The sequence below is a fragment of the Watersipora subatra genome, chromosome 7 (assembly GCF_963576615.1).
Source record: "Watersipora subatra chromosome 7, tzWatSuba1.1, whole genome shotgun sequence".
In the NCBI taxonomy this organism is placed as follows: domain Eukaryota; kingdom Metazoa; phylum Bryozoa; class Gymnolaemata; order Cheilostomatida; family Watersiporidae; genus Watersipora; species Watersipora subatra.
In genome coordinates this window covers 35,839,894-35,860,054 of record NC_088714.1, presented here as the reverse complement: position 1 = coordinate 35,860,054, position 20,161 = coordinate 35,839,894, and the positions used below count along the sequence as shown (strand labels likewise).

General features: G+C 34.8%; 1 protein-coding gene across 2 annotated transcripts in view; it reads left to right on the top strand.

The window, feature by feature from the left end:
* Window positions 1-20,161, top strand: part of LOC137401155 (WD repeat-containing protein 74-like) — a 38,223-nt gene that overhangs the window by 11,519 nt on the left and 6,543 nt on the right. Inside the window, exons 4-7 of one of the 2 annotated variants that reach the window (XM_068087534.1) lie at window positions 4,935-5,081; window positions 6,176-6,283; window positions 14,218-14,321; window positions 17,395-17,593. In XM_068087534.1, coding sequence (XP_067943635.1) covers window positions 4,935-5,081; window positions 6,176-6,283; window positions 14,218-14,321; window positions 17,395-17,593 — 558 coding nt within the window. The remainder of the gene's footprint in view (window positions 1-4,934; window positions 5,082-6,175; window positions 6,284-14,217; window positions 14,322-17,394; window positions 17,594-20,161) is intronic. The other variant, XM_068087535.1, reaches the window with a different exon arrangement.

The window sequence follows — 20,161 nt, the reverse complement described above, 5'->3', positions numbered from 1 at the left end:
TGTAATTTTACACTCTCAATCTAACTCCCAAATTGAAAACTTTCAGCAGATACATGTTAAAACGGCATATCGATAAATAACATATTTATTGCATTTGTTTTATTGGTTACAGGATGTTTAAGTGGAACAGTGTGTGTCAGTGTGGAAACTGCCATGTTCGAGAAAGATATGAACGTGTGCTGCACAAACCAGGATATGTGGCATTCTGTTTCTCAGACTGGTCTCAAGTGGGTTGCAGGAGAACCAGGGCCATTGAGAGTGGCCTTTCATAACTACCGACACTACCATTTTAAGTTTTGCAGCCAATTGTATTTTTATTGCTGCTAATTTTACTAGATGTCATATCACTTCCAAGCGACGTTCAATAAGGTATTTAAAAATAATAAAAAAAATTGATAGTACCCAAGTATCCAGATGTGGAGTGTCTGAAACCATCTGATCGGCTGCAGGAACATGAGATGTACAACATGGTATGTAATATAGCTGCGCGATATATCGACATGTCGATTCGTGTCGATGTTAACGCTATTTCGACATGGCCATGTAATGCTAAGCTTATATCGATATAAGGTATATTAAAGGCCAAATTGTTTATATTGTTAATAAACCAATATTTATAATTAGATAATAAATATTAACCACAGTTTATGCGCGATTTATTGTTGGCCGTGTCAAAACTAGTTAGATGGACGACCACAAGTGCTATTGCCAGTACACATTAATCGTGGCGGCAAGAAAGTCATCTGACGTGACAAAGTTTTTTTTATTGAGGCTGAAGTCAGCAATGGAACTAAAGCTCAATATTGCAACGCTAGAAATTGCCAATGACTGTCCCTTGCGAAAATCTCTTCGTAATGGTAGAAACTTGTTGGATTTTCAGTTTGCTGTAGTCATTTGTGTTAAGCTGTAGTTTGTCTTGGTGTTTTTAGTTTGGAGTAGATGTTTCAATTTCCAATTACATGTTGTTTTCAAACTTTTGGTTCTATTACCATACACTCTTCATTCATGTCACTGCAAAACCTAACATTATTCATTACTTATTAGGAATGCAAATATCGTATCGAATATCGTTATCATCGATATTTATTGCATATCGTATCGAAATACAGAAAACTCATATCGCACAGCTGTAGTATGTAAAGACAGGAAGTCACACACCTATAACAGATCATTGGTATTTTGGTCATACCCAGAAGAACTTACAAGAGCAGCGTGGTGATCACTACCAACCTGCGTATACAATATAGTGAGAGCTACATATCATAGGACTAAAGATGAAGAGGAATATCCAGATACGATACATACCCTAGGACACTTATGTATTCGCCTCATCTAATTTTCGCAAAAATTTCATGTGCGAAACTAAACCATCATAACGAACGAGTGAAAACGCGAAATTAAATAGCTTCGTTCATTGGTATTCAAAGAAACAAATGGCAGCAAGCGATCAAATTGCATTGTCGATCTCCCCCACACCATTCTACCTGCGGTTCACAATTACAAACTAGTCCCAAATTGAATTTTTTTGTATCGGTGAACTGAACCTGAGGAATCTAATTATGTTTGTTCCACTGCATTTATTTTCACATCACTATATTTTTGCACTCATCAGAGCTGCAAAAATTTAGCTACTCACGAAACTAAATACTAGCGAAATCTAAGTGTCCTAGAGTACAGAGTTTGAGCTTATTGCAGTACAGTAATTTGTCCTATTATATGAGCTTAAACTATGTGAGTGGTCATGACTTGGATGGATGTTTTTAATGAAAAGTTTTTGCTGAGATGAAAACTTTTTGGCTTGTAAAAATTATGTAATAAAATAATAATGTTGACGATAATGCAAAACATGATTTGCAAAACATTTTAAATACATCCTAGCCCCGTTGCCACCTGTGCCAAAATCTTGTCTGATACATGGGTTTAGGAAGTGTTATCAGAGCTGTATTAACAGATACTTTAAAAAAATATTAAGAGCTACTTAAAAAAAGTTATGTTCCACACTGCTAAATGAAAACAGGTTAGTCCACGCCACAAACCACTAACCAGGTGCAGGAATGGCTTTGTTAACCTTTTGCCAGAATCGATGGGTTAATTGATTTCAACGAAATTTACTTTATTTGCGTTCACTATTTTGGTCAACTTAAAAAACTATTTGTTTTGGACTTGAATCTACTAATCAAATGTGGTCTGTAAATTTTTTTCTACAAATTGATACTAATAGTGACTAGATAATGTTGACATACATGACTTTGGGATGTAGTTGGTTTCGCTATGTATTCGAAAATATTTTTTTCAAAGATGCGGCTAGCTTATTGTATCTTGTAACTAGTTTCCAGTGTGGGTAGCAACTAAAAACTTTGCTGATACAAAGACCTCGTTGAAATAAGTTAGCTCGACAACCTAATTACCGTAGACTAGCGGAATCAGAGTTGGTACCAGGGCTGTATTGTCCAAAGAAAAAGTGGTCAGGAGACTGTCAGTTAGTAGTTGCCGAGGACCGACTCGGCCGTGCAGGGAGGGTCTGGGAGGGGAGCAGAAGCGCCCTCCCAGAGAAGGGGGGTTCAGGGGCCCTCCCCCAAGAAAATTTTGAGAATTAAGAGCAAATTTAGAGCATTTAAAAGTGTATCTTGTATTATTTAAAAGTTGACTTGTGACAAAATTCACATTACAGTTATTTGGTATCAAAAGATTCACCATATCTTACTTGTGTTGTAGGTTCCAAATATGTGGAAAAGTGATTACAAGCTCTTAAAAGCTCAAAAACGAAAAGCCGCCGTAGATTGGAATCTCTTTATTTCTCTGACGTAGTCAAGTTTGTTTTACAGTTTGTTATTGTCTTGTCACATGATGTTCTTACGTGAGTTGAAAGGCCAATAAAAAGCTCAATATAAACTTATCGTAGTACTAGTTTATGACAAACACTTCGGGTTTTACCGAAGACCACGTATCAAATATAGATGCTCGCTACTTTACAGTTTTGTTTCGGTTTAGTCTAATTAGCAAGTCGTGATCTGATCATGTGACCCAATACTTCGCAAATATATTTCTGCAGCATTTTTCGATTATCACAAGTGACCAACAGGCTCGTCATGATTATCAGACAATGATGTGTACTCCTTCGAGCTAAGGCTATAAAATTAAACGAATTTTTACGGTAAGTTATAAGATATCACTGCTAAAAGTGACAGCATTACAACGATGATAAAACAAACTCATAAGAACAATAGACATGGTTTTATTGAATGCGTGAAGTATATTTTTGAAAATATTTCGACGAATAAGGTTGCATGAAAGTGTAAACAGAAACTATCTACCACAACTACGTTACATTTGAGCCATTTTGGAAAGGGAATCCAAACTATGGCGGTCTCGTGTGGCTGCGATTTTCTTTTCGTTTTTGAGCTTTTAAGAGCTTGTAATCACATTTCCACATATTTTGTACATACGGCACAACAGAGTAAGACATGGTGAATCTTTTCATATCAAATAACTGTAATGTGAATTTTGTTGCAAGTCAACCTTTAAGGTGGATATCCAGGTGCTGCCAAGTTGAGTCATTTCAAGTCTTGCAAAGAGCTAGCTACAGAATTATATGGTTTTGTGTTGTAACCATATATATGTATATTTACATTTATATTCCTAAATATGCATACATGTACATGTGTACATAGAAGATTAATTGTTATAGCTTGACACTTGTCTTTTAAAATTTAAATTTAAGAGCACCTGTTTCAGTTACATAAATATGTTTAAATAATATATTACATGCACCAGGGAAAAACAACAAATAAATTACTTGGCCTGCTTAAAACTTACTACGTTTAAATTATGGCCACCTAGGAATACAATGAGCAACAAGCTTGGCCTGCAAACACAAACGTACATGTACATGTGTACATAGAAGATTGATTGTTGTAGCTTGACACTTGTCTTTTAAAAAGCTCTTCTTCTGTCAATGGGTCCATGGCAGAAATACTTTTCAACTGATTCTGTATCTATTTCATCATTTTTATATATGAGTAACATTAGATGATTATTTAGACAGCCTGCCCATGGTGTTCCTCATCAATCTTCGGATTCGCTTCAATGCAGAAAAGTATCTCTCGCCTACTGCATTGGTGGCAGGCAAAACCAATACTAGATTAGTGAGCCTCTCCACTTCATCACCAGTTGCTAGAGCGCAACGCTGCGCTAGAGCGCTAGGTAATTAGTTGGAAATTCCAAGTGAATGAGCTTAGACTGAAATTCTTGCTAATTAGCCGCCGAAGATCACTAAAAGGTCGGGGCTACTCAGCTGCCCAGCCGCCTCAGGGAATACGGGCCTGTGAATTTTAGTGTCACGTAATGACTTCCGCGATGTACGCTATGCCGATTTCGCAATTTCCGAGATTTTGACAGAAGAAACGTGCTCCGGATGGTTCCTGAGTCTCATAATAGGACAATACGGTACTGGTTGGTACTCAGATGTTTACACAACGTATAGAGGAAACTAAAATAACAATTTTTTTATTACCCTTGTTTGAGACATTCATAATAATGTATCTGTAGATAGATTAAAAATTCTATTCTTTCCAACCATGAGCAAATACAAAATAAAATATATGCCAATGGATTCGCGTAGGACTCGACTTTTATCACAATGACCGATGTGAATACGAGAGATAGAGACAGGCTGTTTCACTATATATATACATCATTTTGAGAAGTCTGGGCACATCTTTTTTTCTGAGCATTTTACCAACGATTAAGTTTTGTTGATTTTAATTTTGAAAGTTCTTGGCAATCAGGCCACCCCAAACATAAAAAGACAACAGCAACTGATAGAATAATACCTATACTGTCTGATAGAGTCAACTAAAATTTGGTGCAACTACATCATTAAGTAAACTCCCTAGTTGTCATTTTCATAACATGTGCCTAATTTTGTTCAACAGGTTATCATAGACTGTGGAGAGAACATCTCCTGCATGCGCGAGGATCCAGCAAATAATTATTGCGTCTCAACAGGTGGAAAAGAGAATGGCTTGAAGATATTTGACCTGAACAGACCAGAGGTCGGCGCCATTTTCAAAGCTAAAAATGTAAGGTGGATGACTCTCAGGCCTTCTGGTCTGCCTTCTGATCTACCGGTGTTGTATGAATAGGGTTAAGGTGTTGTCCGTTGCGGCATCAGGGTCGTCACTTTTTTCTGGAGTTGAATTAGCAAAACTGGGGAGTTCACTAATTGTAGATTAGTGGAAATTTGGGTGATTATACGTTGAACTGTAGTACATTGCTGCTTTCCCAAAAAGCCACAACACCTTATACCAGACACCAACATCTTGCCAATTTACAATGCATAGCAGTTTTATGCAAAAACTATAGCACTACTGACAGTGATTATTTTATTTAGCTGTAATAATATTGCTAACTCATCTGACTTGGAACACGCTCACAGTTGTAGTGGAAATTGTCGAAAAGTTTCCGGGCTCTTTTTCTGCAGCACATTTGTAGCCTTTTTGTGGCATCAGCTGATGTAAAATTTTGTCTCGATTTATTTGGTATCAAAATATTTTCAGTAGTAGTGAAAAAGTTACTACAAGTTATTTATATACACCCTTTTTGATATTAGGTTTTACTGAATATGTAACTATGTTACAGTAAAAAAAAACAATTTGATAACGAAAGATTTAAGTCAATCGTTTGTAGCGGTTTAGCTGTAATGCATGCACTACTAGCCACTACTAGCCACTCAACCATAAGTGTCACTGGCTGATGAAGTCAAGCATGCACTACTAGCCACTCAACCATTAGTGTCACTGGCTAATGAAGTCAAGCATGCACTACTAGCCACTCAACCATTAGTGTCACTGGCTGATGAAGTCAAGCATGCACTACTAGCCACTCAACCACTAGTGTCACTGGCTAATGAAGTCAAGCATGCACTACTAGCCACTCAACCATTAGTGTCACTGGCTGATGAAGTCAAGCACGCACTACTAGCCACTCAACCATTAGTGTCACTGGCTGATGAAGTCAAGCATGCACTACTAGCCACTCAACCATTAGTGTCACTGGCTGATGAAGTCAAGCATGCACTACTAGCCACTCAACCATTAGTCTCACTGGCTGATGAAGTCAATAGTTGGAGAGCACTAAAGTGTTCTGCAGAAATCATCATTTGATCTTTTTGTAGGTGAGAGATGACTGGTTGGACTTGCGAGTACCTGTCTGGGTTACTGCCATTGGACATCTTCCAAGGCCATCTTTGAGCCTAGTTTTAGCTACCACCGGATATCATCAGGTGACAGTTTTGTCTATTTGTCGCTATTATTAACCTTCGATAATGCAATGTTATGAGCCTGAAGCAGGTCCTATTCTATATTAGCTGAACACAGGAAACTTTTATACTAAAATGTTAGGGGGCATTCGGTCCAAGCATAGCTAGCACTTGCTGCTGTTACAGTTTGAGTATCAATAGGGCTTAGTCTATTTTGAGATGAAAATCCAAACTCAACAATAAATGGCTTAAAACATTTCACGCGTGACTTCATTACTTATGTGTTTAATATCAGAAAGCGTTCATTGAAATACTATGGCGATTCAATTATTTCCATCAAGTTTTGTTATGGTATACCGACCAGGACAGCTCTTCAACAAAGAAGAAGTTCAGCTCTCAGTCAAAGAACCTTATGTGTTGACAGACCATTCTTTGACATGCTGGCTCATTTCTGTACGTCGAAAAACTGAATCTTCACATAACTTTGTCTCATGAAAACACTGATTCAAATGAAGCTCACCATGCCATTCCGGTCAGCCACTGTTTTGAGAGGATTTATTTATTAGGTCAACCTTTAACCTAATAGGGTCAAACATGAGCTTTGACCGCTCTTTGCTAGACTTGCTTCGCATTACATCAAAATTTCCATATAACGTCAAGTGTCAACTATATACAGTCAAACATGGATAACTCGCCCACGGATAGCTCGAACACATGGTTAACTCGAACGGTTTCTTTGGTCCGTTCCCACGTAATGATAAATTGCTATAGATAACTCGAACTCAACACTGTTAACTCGAACTGTTGTTTGCCTAACGGCTACCGAAACGGTTGTTATCGCTTTAGAAAATCACTTTATTCCAAGCCATAGGGGTAAACCTCAACTTTTCGTAACTCATAAGCATCGTTATTACCACCATCGGCAAAATATTTTTGTCAACGACTTTTCTAAAGGTTTGGTGAAATTTGATTTATACCAAACATCCTCTAAGCGATTGCCCTTCGGAAGCAAGGTAAAGTGAGGTAATCTTTGCATAAACTTCAAGAAAAATCGGCAAAATTGATCGTGGGTAAAACGCTCAAAAGAAAAATATCTCTTTTCTTTTGAGCATTTCAACAACGATCAAGATTCCATCTCAGATCTTGCACATTTTTATGTTTCTAAGTACTGATTCATGTTTAAAATATACATAAGCATACATGTATGACAGGCAATGAATCACATTCAAACATATACAGAGTGTGCTCGTATAGCTTATATATATTTTCCTCTTTTTAGGCTCTGCCCATTTTTGCTCTTACGCAAAAATGGGCGGAGCCTAAAAAGAAGAAAATGTGGCTCTGCGACATTTTGCCAATGTCAGTCTAAAAAACGTCCTGGCAATAACATCACATCAAACAACAAAACAATCTCAAGTGATAGAAAAATCTCTATACTTTTTGATAAAAACGTTTGAGATTTTGAAACAAGCCATTTGTGCTTTTGATTTATATTATAGTTTGTATATGTACATGTATCTACTAATAAATAAGTAAATACATGGACTTCTGACAGTGCTCTGATAACTTGAACGCTCTGATAATTCGAACACTTTCGCTCGGTCCCGTGAAGTTTGAGTTATCCATGTTTGACTGTATCTATTATATATACAGCCTTCGCGACATTCTAGTTCGTCGTAATAGATCGTCAAATGAGTCGACAAAACAGAGAATAGGAATAGCTGCGCAATGGTACATAAATACAAAAGCGATCGGTTGATGCAGGTGTTACAGCATCGGTGTACCAATCTGAATGTCACGAGTTGGAGTATCGTCGAAAGTTCGGTTGTATCCAACCTTGACTCCTGAATACAGATAGACGATGAACAGGTAGAACCGCTTTTTATAGTAGAAACATTTTGTTGTTTTGCCTTATTGTGGATGTAGAATATTTGTTATTAGTTTTACTTTGCCAAATAGATTTTGCTGTTTAGAAAAAATAGGCAAATTGTTGTAAATGAACGTCGAAGAAGTGCAGTCCCCATCAACTTGTTGTAAAATTACTGCAATTATGGTCTATAAAACCAGTGAGATTGATCATAAAAATGAGAGAAGTTGTCGATGCAAACCAATAATACTATAGTTACAGTACAGCCCACAAATTAAAAGAGCTATGTCAAGTTTATCTTTTTTGCATGGCCAAAGGGGTGAGTTTGGAAATATCTTGGAAATTGGAATGGATTAGGCAATTTACATGTATTTAACTGTTATATTATGAATTTTCTATAATGTTTGCAGAACGGATTATTTACGTTGTAGGAGTGCCTACTGTACCTATCATTATCAAACTTGTATTTTACACCATTGTTTTTCGCATTAACGAATACCAAGCAAACCACATCCTAACCCATTTCGAAGCGTACGATCATGACTACATCTATCATGAGCAGTATCTACAATTGAAGGAATTGTCATCTCCTGGTAACGCAATTAATTTGGAAACTAGCGAGCATTCCGATTGGATGAGGACTCTATTGTGTGCCGCGAGCCGGGATTTTGAATAAGAGGATGTTATCATCAGCTAAAGTTAGAGCTGTTCGATGTCTACCTGCACTATGCATTCAATTTCAGAGTTGTTTTCTCCTGAAAACTGAATGAAACCGAATCTTCAATTGTTACTTCGGTTTACTCATATTGGCATTATGAACCGCATCGAACCGAGATTTGTATATTTATTAATAAATACTAAACTAATAATTAATATTTGCAAAAAACGTTCAAGTAATGGTGAAAATTTTAATTATATTAATATTAATTAACCAATACAATTTGAAAAATTTTATCCTCTTTAAAATTTAATGAATCAACATCAAATTGGTTACGTAATTTAAAAACAATTGAATAAATAAAATAAATTACAATATACTCAGGACAAATACAATCAATGAAGATTAATACCATAATAAGATATTACAAATATAAGTCTCTTAACTGCAAAACAGCGCGTGAGTTTATTTGGCAAGAGTCAAGACTATTGCTACAATTTGGATGAAAAAAAAAACTCTAAATTCATTTGCTAACCGATCGATGCTCTCACGAAAATTTGCTTAGGCAACTGCTGCGTGGGCATGCGCAAACACTGAATCGAATCGTGATGTAAAATTCAGTTCATACGCAGTTGTCTTCTTCTTCTGAATCGATGAACCGAGAGAGAACAACTATCGAAAAACCGAATGCACTCGAATCGTTATCCAGCACTAGCTAAAGTGAACAAAGAGCATCTTGCTTAAAGAAATGCGTAACAAACAAACATTTATGCAGAGTTTGGGATAATCAAGAATTTGTAAGCTGCTGCCTGTCAATTTTTCTAAATTACAATTGCACAAACCAACTCTAAAAGGGCCAGTAGTTTTTGCAAGTTTAAACTATTTTTTTTTTAGTTTTATCAAGATTTTTAATTCATAAAAATCTAAATATTCTGTCAGTTCTAATCATAGAGTTATCTCCCCCTAGAGTGATAACTACACAAGCTTTTCCGGTGCCAACAAGGAGCGTTTAGGCCGCGCCCCTTTTTTGTGCTAGTCAGTCGTAGTGATTGACTAGATCAATAACATCAGCCATGAGAAGAGTTAAACAAGGATCATGAATTTCCAGTTAAGATAGTAATTAATGCTCATATTAAAGAAATGATGATTATAGTTTATCACTCTAATGTATGCTTATTATTTAAAGCAATTCAATATCTACTAGGGATCGCTAAACATATTATGGAAATGTTTACTTTCCCATATCTATTTCCATAAACATAAATATTTCCATAATTTTAGGGAAATGAATATAGAAATTTGATTTTGGAAATATGGAAATAATATGGAAATGGAAATAATATGGAAATGAATTATGGAAATGTTATAGAAATACTATGGAAATGAAGTAGGGAAATGTTATGGAAATACTATGGAAATGAATTATGGAAATGTTATGGAAATGAAATTAATATGGAAATGAATTAGGGAAATTTTATGGAAATGGAAATAATATGGAAATGAATTATGGAAATTTTATGGAAATGGAAATGAATTATGGAACTTTTATGGAAATGAAAATAATATGGAAATGAATTATGGAAATGAAAAGGAATTTTGGAAATGGAAATAATATGGAAATGAATTATGGAAATGTTATGGAAATGGAAATAATATGGAAATTAATTATGGAAATGGAAATTGTGACATACACGTAATCCCTGATACCTACATGACTTGCAAAGGCACTGAATAGATAGTGTTAAGTAAGTTAGTTGATGAAATCAGTTATTCATAGATAAGATAGGTAGTCATACTGGGGTTGTATTACATTAGTGTGATGGGAAGCTAATCGACTGCCATCAACTATGAGCTGTACTGACCGAGTAATAAAAAAGCTTTTGGACAGAAAATTTATTTTTATATAACATTTACCATTCTAACTTTTAAACTTCATATCATGAGAAAATATTTTTAAGCAGTTCAAATGAATTAAGAGGAAAAAGAAAACAACTGTAAAGGTTTTCAAGCTTTTTCAAACTACTACAACTTTTAAATTTCATATCATGAAAGAAGTGTTTTGTTGAAATAAATTAGGAAAAAAATAAAACTGTAAATGTGTTCAAATGTAAAATAATTAACAAGTAATGGCTAAATATAATCTGTTTAGCTATGATTACAATGAAAAATTATTTAATAAATAAGGTAATAAAAAAGTCTATTTTATTTTTATATAATTATAATTTAGTATAATTAAGTATAATTTATTTTTACTTAACATATAACAACATTTGCCACTTTAACTTTCAAACTACATATTATGAGAAGTGTTTTGTGTAATTTAAATAAATGAAGAGAAGAGAGAAAATAAAAACAACTGTAAATGTTTTCAAGCTTTTTCAAACAACCACAACTTTTAAATTTCATATCATGAAAGAAGTTTTTTGTTAAAATGAATTAGGAAGAAAAATGAAACTGCAAATGTGTTTAAATGTAAATGTGAAATAATTAGCAAGTAATGGCTAAATATAATCTGTTTAGCTATGATTACAATGAAAAATTATTTAATACATAAAGTAATAAAAAAGTCTATTTTATTTTTAAATAATTATAATTTAGTATAACTAAGTATAATTTATTTTTATCTAACATATAACAACATTTGCCACTCTAACTTTCAAACTTTTTGCTTGCTTACATCAAGCAAAGATGTCCACTAACTAATGGACATCTTTGCTTCAAGCTAGTCTATGTATTTGAATGATATGTATTGAAATCTAATATCACATGCAAGGGCTGTTTGTGAACTGTGGTGTCAATGAATCACTCTATCACCATACAATGTCAATACTTTCAGTTTATGGCAGTCGATTAGCTTGCCATCACACCAATGTAATACAACTCCAGTATGACTATCTATCTTATCTATGAGTAACCAATGATATACAGCCCCCCCATGTGTGGGGGCTGCATATCCTTGGAGTAACTGATTGCATTAACTCACTTACTTAACACTATCTATTCAGTGCCTTTGCAAGGCATGTAGGTATTGAATTGCATTAAATAATAAGCATATATTAGAATAATAAACTATAATCATCATTTCTTTAATATGAGCAATAATTACTATCTTAACTGTTGAAATTCATGATCATTCTCATGGCTGACGTTATTGTTCTGTCAATCACTATGATTGACTAGCACAAAAAAGGGGTGTGGCCTAAACGCTCCTTGTTGGCACCGGAAACGCTCGTGTTGTTGAAGGCACAGTTATCACTCTAGGGAAAGGTAACTTTATGGTTCTAATAATGTGTTTGACAGCACGGTGCGTTATGATTAATAAAGAACTACATTTTGTTCCATACAAGCTTATTAGATTGACATTTTTTCTTAAATTATTGGCAAAAGTTCCATTTCAAGCAGGAATGTTCTATAAATTATGCCATGCAACAATTATAAAACTTAAAAATGTAGCATCAGTTAGCCACTAAAATCAAATAAATTGTTTAACATATAGTGTTCAAAATACCTTTCTCTGCTAAGAAAACGGATATTAGGTAAAAGATTGTTAAAGATGTGATTGCGTCAAATTTTAGTTGATTTTAACAGAAAGTATCGATGTTTTCTATCATTTGAGATGTTGTTTGTTGTTGTTTTAGCCGATCTCACTGTCAAGATATTTGAAGATTAAAATCGACAAAAATTGATTGCGGTAAAACGCCCAGAAAAAAAAATGAGCCCAGACTTGCCTAAAATGATGTAACTAGTGATACCACCTGTCTCTATCTCTCGTATTCACGTCGGCTATTGCGATAAAGGTCTAGTCCTACGCAGCTCTATTGGCATATATTTTATTTTGTATTTGCTCCTGATTGCTAGAATAAAATGTTAAATCTAGCTACAGGTACATTATTATAAACTTTTCAAATGCCTCAAAAAAGGATAATTAAAAATTTGTCATTGGTTTCCTCTAAATTCTGTGTAAACATCCAAGTACCGACTATGATTCTGCCAGTCTACGGTGATTAGGTCGTCGAGTTACCTTATTTCATCGCCGCCCTTTGTATCCGCGAAGTTCTCCGTTGCTACCCACACCAAAAACTAGTTACTAGATAAAATAAGCAAGCTGCATCTTTGAAAAGAATATTTGGCGAAACCAATTGCATCCCTAAAAAGTCATGTATAGTCAACATTATCTAATCGTTATTAGGATCAATTTGTAGAAAAAAAATTACTGGTCACATTTGATTAAAGTACAAAACAAATGGTTTTTTGAGTTGACCAAAATAGTGAACGCAAAATGACAATGTCAATTTCTTTGAAATCAATCAACCCACAGATTCTGGGAAAGGCTAATAAAGCACATATTCATGTCTCTCTTTCCCGTGTATGACTGCTTAAACACTGACACCACTGATTCACTGGTGGTGCCATATAAACATTCTCTAATCAATAAAACAAATGCAATAAATATATGTCATTCATCGATTTTTCGTTCTAACGTCTATCCGCTGAAAGCTTTCAACTTGGGCGTTAGATCGGTTGAGAGTGTGAAATTAAAAAATGAACAATTGTTTAACAAAAGCATAAGTAGCCGAAGCCAACAATTCGAAGCATTGTTTCTGGGAGCTGAAGATGAGCATTGATCAATCCATTTTCCTCATTTTCTATTAATTTCTCATTAATCTAATATACTAGATCAAACTACCCAAGAAAATTTGAAGCAAATATTATAGCGAGGGGAAACGATAAAAAAAGTTATGAAACGATAATTGGTGATAGCAAAGGTTATAATTTTGTTAATTATTAAATGTATTCATGAGTACTAAAATTATTACTTTTAGTTTAGTATATATCTATAGGAGACACAAAGTTGAGGATAGATTTACCTCCATTCTCCCACCTTCCTCTGCGGTATAACGCTGCTGATGCTTGTCAGCTCCAACCATAGGCTGTTTGCCCTAATCAAATTGTAGCTTGTGTTTTGCCTTATATTGGTCTTTATATCATTTGAATGGCTTCAATGGTGCAATCACATCTTTAATCAGTCCATCCATCGAATTTTACTGGAGACTTTCAGAGCTCCGGATGCAACAAATTATTTGTTTTGTAGAAAAGACCCTGATGCAATGTGTTTGTTATAAAATGCCATAGTGTAGTAAATTACGACTTGTTGTTGCGAGCTCAAAAGGTTTTATTTAGAAATTTTCCTGCTGTAAATTTTACCTGTCCACTTCTGTAGCCACTTGATTATGCTGACCTACCTAGGGATGCTTGAACAATAAATAGGAGCCATCTAGCGCTTGGTCCCTGTCTGACTGCCTTTATCAAAAACCAAGTTATGTCCATTAAAATGTATTGTCTTTGTTCTTAGATCCAATCTAAACGTTTTTCTTGGTTTTCTCACTTTTGAACCCAGTCCCTATTTTAATGCTTTTTCACTTAATGTTTCAGATTAGAGTCTACGATCCGTTGGCCAATCGGCGAAGGCCACTCATTGATATGGAGTGGGGGGAACAGCCCATCACAAGCCTTTGTGTGAATCCTCGAAATGACAGGTGTGACGATATGGCTCATGTTCATAAGCTCATCCCTTGCTTGGATGGATTCATAGTTACCAGCAGAACTAGTTGCATTTCTTGTTACATCTGAGCTAGGAGCATATATGTATTTTGTTAGCTATATGCTAGCAGATGAGTAATCATATAAGCTAGTTGTAAATATTACGCGTGCTATTGTATAGCGCTACGATAGCATACGTAATTCTTATTGTAGGGCTGTGATTAAAATTATCTATACTTCTCTACCTGTAATTTTCTCCCTCATTATGTACCAATAATTACAATTATCTCCTAAGCTCCAGCGGTTGGAATAATCTCTCGTATTATACTTAGGGCGTATTATGCCTTAAGTATAATAGTGGTGCTAGTTATAATTATGATCGAGTATTAAGTTTTATATATATACAGTCAAACCACAACTTATGATAACCGTACTTATATATTTCTCAAAATCTGTCTGTCATTCCGGCTATAGCTATTAAAATCTTGATATTAAAATAGGTATTACTATCCTAGCCGACATCGAATGTAGGTTTCATGCTAGTAAAAACACTGTTACTACTAAAACGGCTAGTAGTACGCTTAGACTGAAAGATATATCTGAGTGTATACATCATAGTCAGCCAGTATGCAGATGTATGTTCGCATATATGCACACTTTACGTGTAAACACATTGGATAAGATTGTAAATCATCACTAGTCAGTTCAGCCAATCATTCCAGGGTAGTTAAATCGTGGAAGTAGAAAAATATCACATATGAACAGTCCGTATGCTCTCAAATATTCATGAAAATTTTCTGCAGCAGCAGTTTAATGCTACCTGATAGACTGAATGGAATAGAGAAGCCACAGAAGTGTAGCCTTCACGCATGACTAAAAATACGTCTACAGCCAATATTGTGAGGCAATTTTAAATGTCAAATCCTTAATTTGGATTTTAGCGCAACTTGGTTCGTCTCCCAGTGAAAATACTTGATCTCACAAGCGCTTCTGATGCAGCTAGTAGCGTCAAGTGTATATCTAGAGGAAAAAGTAAAGTTGAAACAGTTATAACTAGCAACGCAATTTATTCATTAATTTTGACTGGATGTTATGTATGGATCACCACAAATTGAAACTTCCCATTGATTTATTTAGAGTTAGCCTTAAAGGTTGACTCGCAACAAAATTCACATTACAGTTATTTGGTATCAAAATATTCACCGTGTCTTACTCTGTTGTGTTGTAGGTGCAAAATATGTGGGAATGTGATTACAAGCTCTTAAAAGCTCAAAAAACATATAAGAATTAAAACTTTAATTTAAATATGTAGGTTCACCATAAACTTCTGTTCAAAAACCCATGTATTTGTAGGATTAGGGCTAAGTTTAGTGGTAGTTGCTGTGGTAATTCTAACTGTAAACAAATAATTACGTCACGCAAAACTTTCAGTGCAGTTTACTCATATTCGCGTTGAGCTGATTTTACAATATATAACTGATATATTAATTATATTATATATATTACAGGCCTACAATATGTTAACTTTTGTCTATAAAATTAGTTTTATCCGGCATAAAAACAACCTTTTTGCAATGAAATTTGTAGAATTTCCTCTGTTTTGCTGAGCAACTATTTAAATTTTGATAATTTGTGACTTGACCCCACTTTCTGAAATCATAATTCATATTTTCCCCAACTTATGGAGATTTGGCATGCAACGCATACAAACTTTAAAGAAAAATATATAAATACTATAAATCAACTTTGTACAGTAATACTTCAACTTACGAGTGCTCTAACGTACGAGAAACTTGAGATACGAGCCAGCTTTTAAGCAAGTTTTAGCACTAACATACGAGCAATGTTTGAGATACGAGCACGTGAGTCAGTTGCAAAGTATGCCGGAGGTGTTTTATGAGAACAGCATCACTCTGTATTTTTCAACTACTCAGGTATCCTTTTGTACCGTGTTTTCTGTGCGCAATTTTCAGTGCAGAATTATGTGAATTAAAAGTACGGTGCGTAGACCAAAAGTTTGCCAGTAAAATGAAAGATAATGGAAAGAAAAAACAAATGATAACAATTGATATTAAATGGAAAAATATTGTAAAATATGCGAAATGTGTATGCGTGATTGATCTAGCTCTGTGACAGAAATACATCTACAATTATCAAACCGAAGGGTTATATTCAGGGCATTTAGTTTGCAAAAGGACTAACCATAGTTTCTAAACGACGCAACGATCTTCAGACTGCTGATGGAGAGACTGCTCAGGCATTGGATAAAAGATAAACAATTGGCCGGTGACAGCGTAACTGAAACGATGTTTCAATAAAGGTGAAAAAGCCGGTGGTTAAAAGGCGAAAAGGCCTATGTGAAAAGGCCGGTGCTATCTATAAAAATAGACTTTCGGACAAGTTGGCTAGTGGTCGTGCATTAACCCTTTGTGACAACACCAGTGTTCGTCCTAATCGCAACACGTTGTAAGGGCGACAAAGGCAAACGTCCTTAGATAGGTTTATCTTAAAGCAGCCGGCTAGTCGTGAAAGCGAAACAAAGGAAAGATTAGCTAACCAGCGAGAAACTTCCATCTTTGAACGCCGAAGAAATTTTAATTACGAAAAATGAAAGTTTGCTTTTAGGCTTGCTTTTAAGTTTGTTTTTTAAGACTTTGATAAAATCCAAATTTATCAAATTCAACTGTTGTAATGAAGAATAACACTTATATCTCCTTCCCTGGCAAATGCTAGCATTAGCTGCTTCTGTACGTATTTAATTTTACATTTTAATTAATCACATTTCCTTGCATTGGTTTTTTATTTGTTGCTTTTTGAAAGCATGTGGTAAGTTAGGACAATAACCAACATGTTTTTTCTGTTACAATATCTTGTTTTGAGTGTTTTATTTGCATTTTTTAGAGTATAGAAACCAATTAATATATATTTGTTCTATATATAAATAAATTGCACCAACATGCGAGTAAATTGACACACGAGCTCAGTCTCGGAACGCATTAAGCTCGTAAGTCGAAGTATGACTGTATATAGTTTAACTGGATTCTTACTTTGGGTTTATCTATTAAACAGGCAGGTCATGGTGGGTAATACTATCGGCGAGCAAGGGCTGATGGATCTGCGGTCTATGAAATGCTTAGGTAAATACAAAGGTGGTGCTGGGGCCATTAGAAGTATCCAATGCCATCCCACACTGCCTGTTGTGGTCTCTTGTGGTTTGGACAGATATGTGAGAGTACATGACATGCAGTCACGCCTGCTTACACAAAAGGTGCGTCAATGTCTTTTACTTATCAGCATGGTGAATATGCCGCATCATGAGCTATTTTTACACAGCTTAGTTTTGTATTTACAAATGTTGGGGAGACAATGGCATTTGCATGTTTTTTTGTGCTAACACATGTGGAAGCACAAATTTAATTTAGCTCCATTGTATTTTTGTATTATTTTTTGTTCAGCTCTCAACTTTTCATAAAGCTATAGAATTTTAACCTTAACATTCAAATATTTATATGCCTATTTTCGTTTTTTATTTTTATTTTTCATGAAGTTTATTTGGAGTCATTTTACATATCTCAGATTTCAAGCGAATGTACACTAGATGCATGTTACCATCTAATTTACATACTGGTTAAAAAGTTGTTTTAATATAAGTCGACTCTTCTCGTCTAAAGCCTGAAGTTAACTATAGCAATTCATGTTTACTCACTGGCCGGTTCTGTTCTTATCTAAACAGATATATCGGCTAGTTTTGATCTATTTAGTAATCTATTGTTTCAACCAGGTTTTATATCAATCACTTTCATCTTTCTAGCTGCACTAATATTAACTCTGAAAATATTAAAAGAGGTCAAACTAGTTAGTTTTAGTTGTGCTAGCTAAAATAGTGGTTGATAAGACCAACCAAACACCTTAGTCAGTTTCTATTCAATTTTATTCACAATTGAATGTCGCCATGAAGGTTGTACTAGATGTATTTCTGCTATTAATAAGTAATCATATTAAGTAGATTTCTTAATAATAGCATATAACTGATTTTCATCTTTGTCTGATCATCTGCGACTTGTCACCCTGACTCAAGCCCGCAGTTTCATTTGGTTTATTATTGCCAACATACATATACAGTAGTCGGCTCGTACAGTAGTCGTATATATAATATCATCGCAGGTTAATTGCGAGCAACATATATCAATTGGTAGGGATATTTTTTGGCTTCGTAACGCATACTTGTTTAGAGATCTACAAGTTGGAGGTGAGTTAGCAGATTTCTCGTATCTAAAAGAGTTAATGTCGCTCCGTCTGAAGGAGAATGCAAAATATAGGTGACATTTGCTTCGCCCGTAAAACGTATAAATTTATCTTCCCAAGTTCTGACGAGCTATTTGAAAAATACAACGCTAGCCTCTATTTCAACACCACTTCCATTTGACGTTATAAAAGCTGTAAATTACATATAATATAAAAGCCGTAAAATACATATAAATTGCTTACGTTTCAAGATCTTTCCAAACTAACTCTTTTGGCATTACCAAAAAGAGCGGTGCATATCTGTCTGTCATCTATCTGTCTCTAGGGGTCAAGATTAGAATAAAATATATCTTTTGATGATACTCCAACTCGTGACATTAAACCATAACTGTCACGAACAACTTTTATTGTATTTACTAGGTAAATCAGACACGCTGATTCCGATTTTGTACTCAAAATAAAGATTAGTCCACTAACCTTCAAAGTCATTTAGGCTTTTTTAAAGCGTTTCAATATCCGTTTCGAAAACAACACAACCGGCATTACAAGCTCCGCCCATAAATATGTGACGAAACCTAGCTTTTTCAGAAACGGAAGTTAGGAAAGTTTAGTCCGATTTAGAATAATAGAGATGGGTGTCTTAAAACCCATTATTATCTAAATCCAGCCTGTAAAATAATTTCAGCTTTTTATGAAAAGGATATAAACTATTTAAAATTGCTCGCAGCTTGTTACATGACGTTTAAATGGGCTGGACGCCGAGAAAAATGAGCTCAAAAAGCGCGGTTTTATCACGAACTAGCGTTGTTATCGCGCTTTTTAAATATGCAGTGCTAAATAGCTTATCTACCTTTCAGAAAAGACTGATATTATTTTTAAAGCTGGATTTAAATATTAATAGATTTTAAAACACCCATCTCTATTATTCTAAATCGGTCTAAACATCTCTACGTAACTTCTGTTCCTAAAAAGCTAGGTTACGTCAAGTATTTATGGGCGGAGCTTGTTATGCCGATCGTGTTGTTTTCGAGACCGATATTAAAACGCTATAAAAAATCCTTTATTACTCTGAAAGTTAGTGGCCTAATCTTTATTTTGATTACAAAATCGGAATCAGCATGTCTGATTTACCTAGTAAATACGATAAAAGTTGTTCGTGGCAGTTATGGTTTAAGATTAGTAGAACGGCGCTGTAACACCTGCACCGTTCAATCGCTTTCAAGTATTTCTGAGCAATTGTGCAGCTACTTGTTCTCTCTGTTTTGTCAACACATTTAACAGTATCACAGCAAACTAGAATGTCATGGAACTTGTATACACTTGCACCATGGTGTCACAGCGAACCAGAATGTCATGGAACTTCTATACACATGCACCGTGGTGATCATTTCTATTATATATAATAGATATACTGCGGTGATCATTTCTATTATATATAATAGATATACTGCAGTGATCGTATTTATGGGACCACTTAAAATAAACACTTTGTTATTAATTCATATATTGTTCTGTCGGTATTATGTGAATTATGACAATATCCACATCAATGGAAAGCTCAGAGTGTACTGGATAAGAATATTATGTAGAA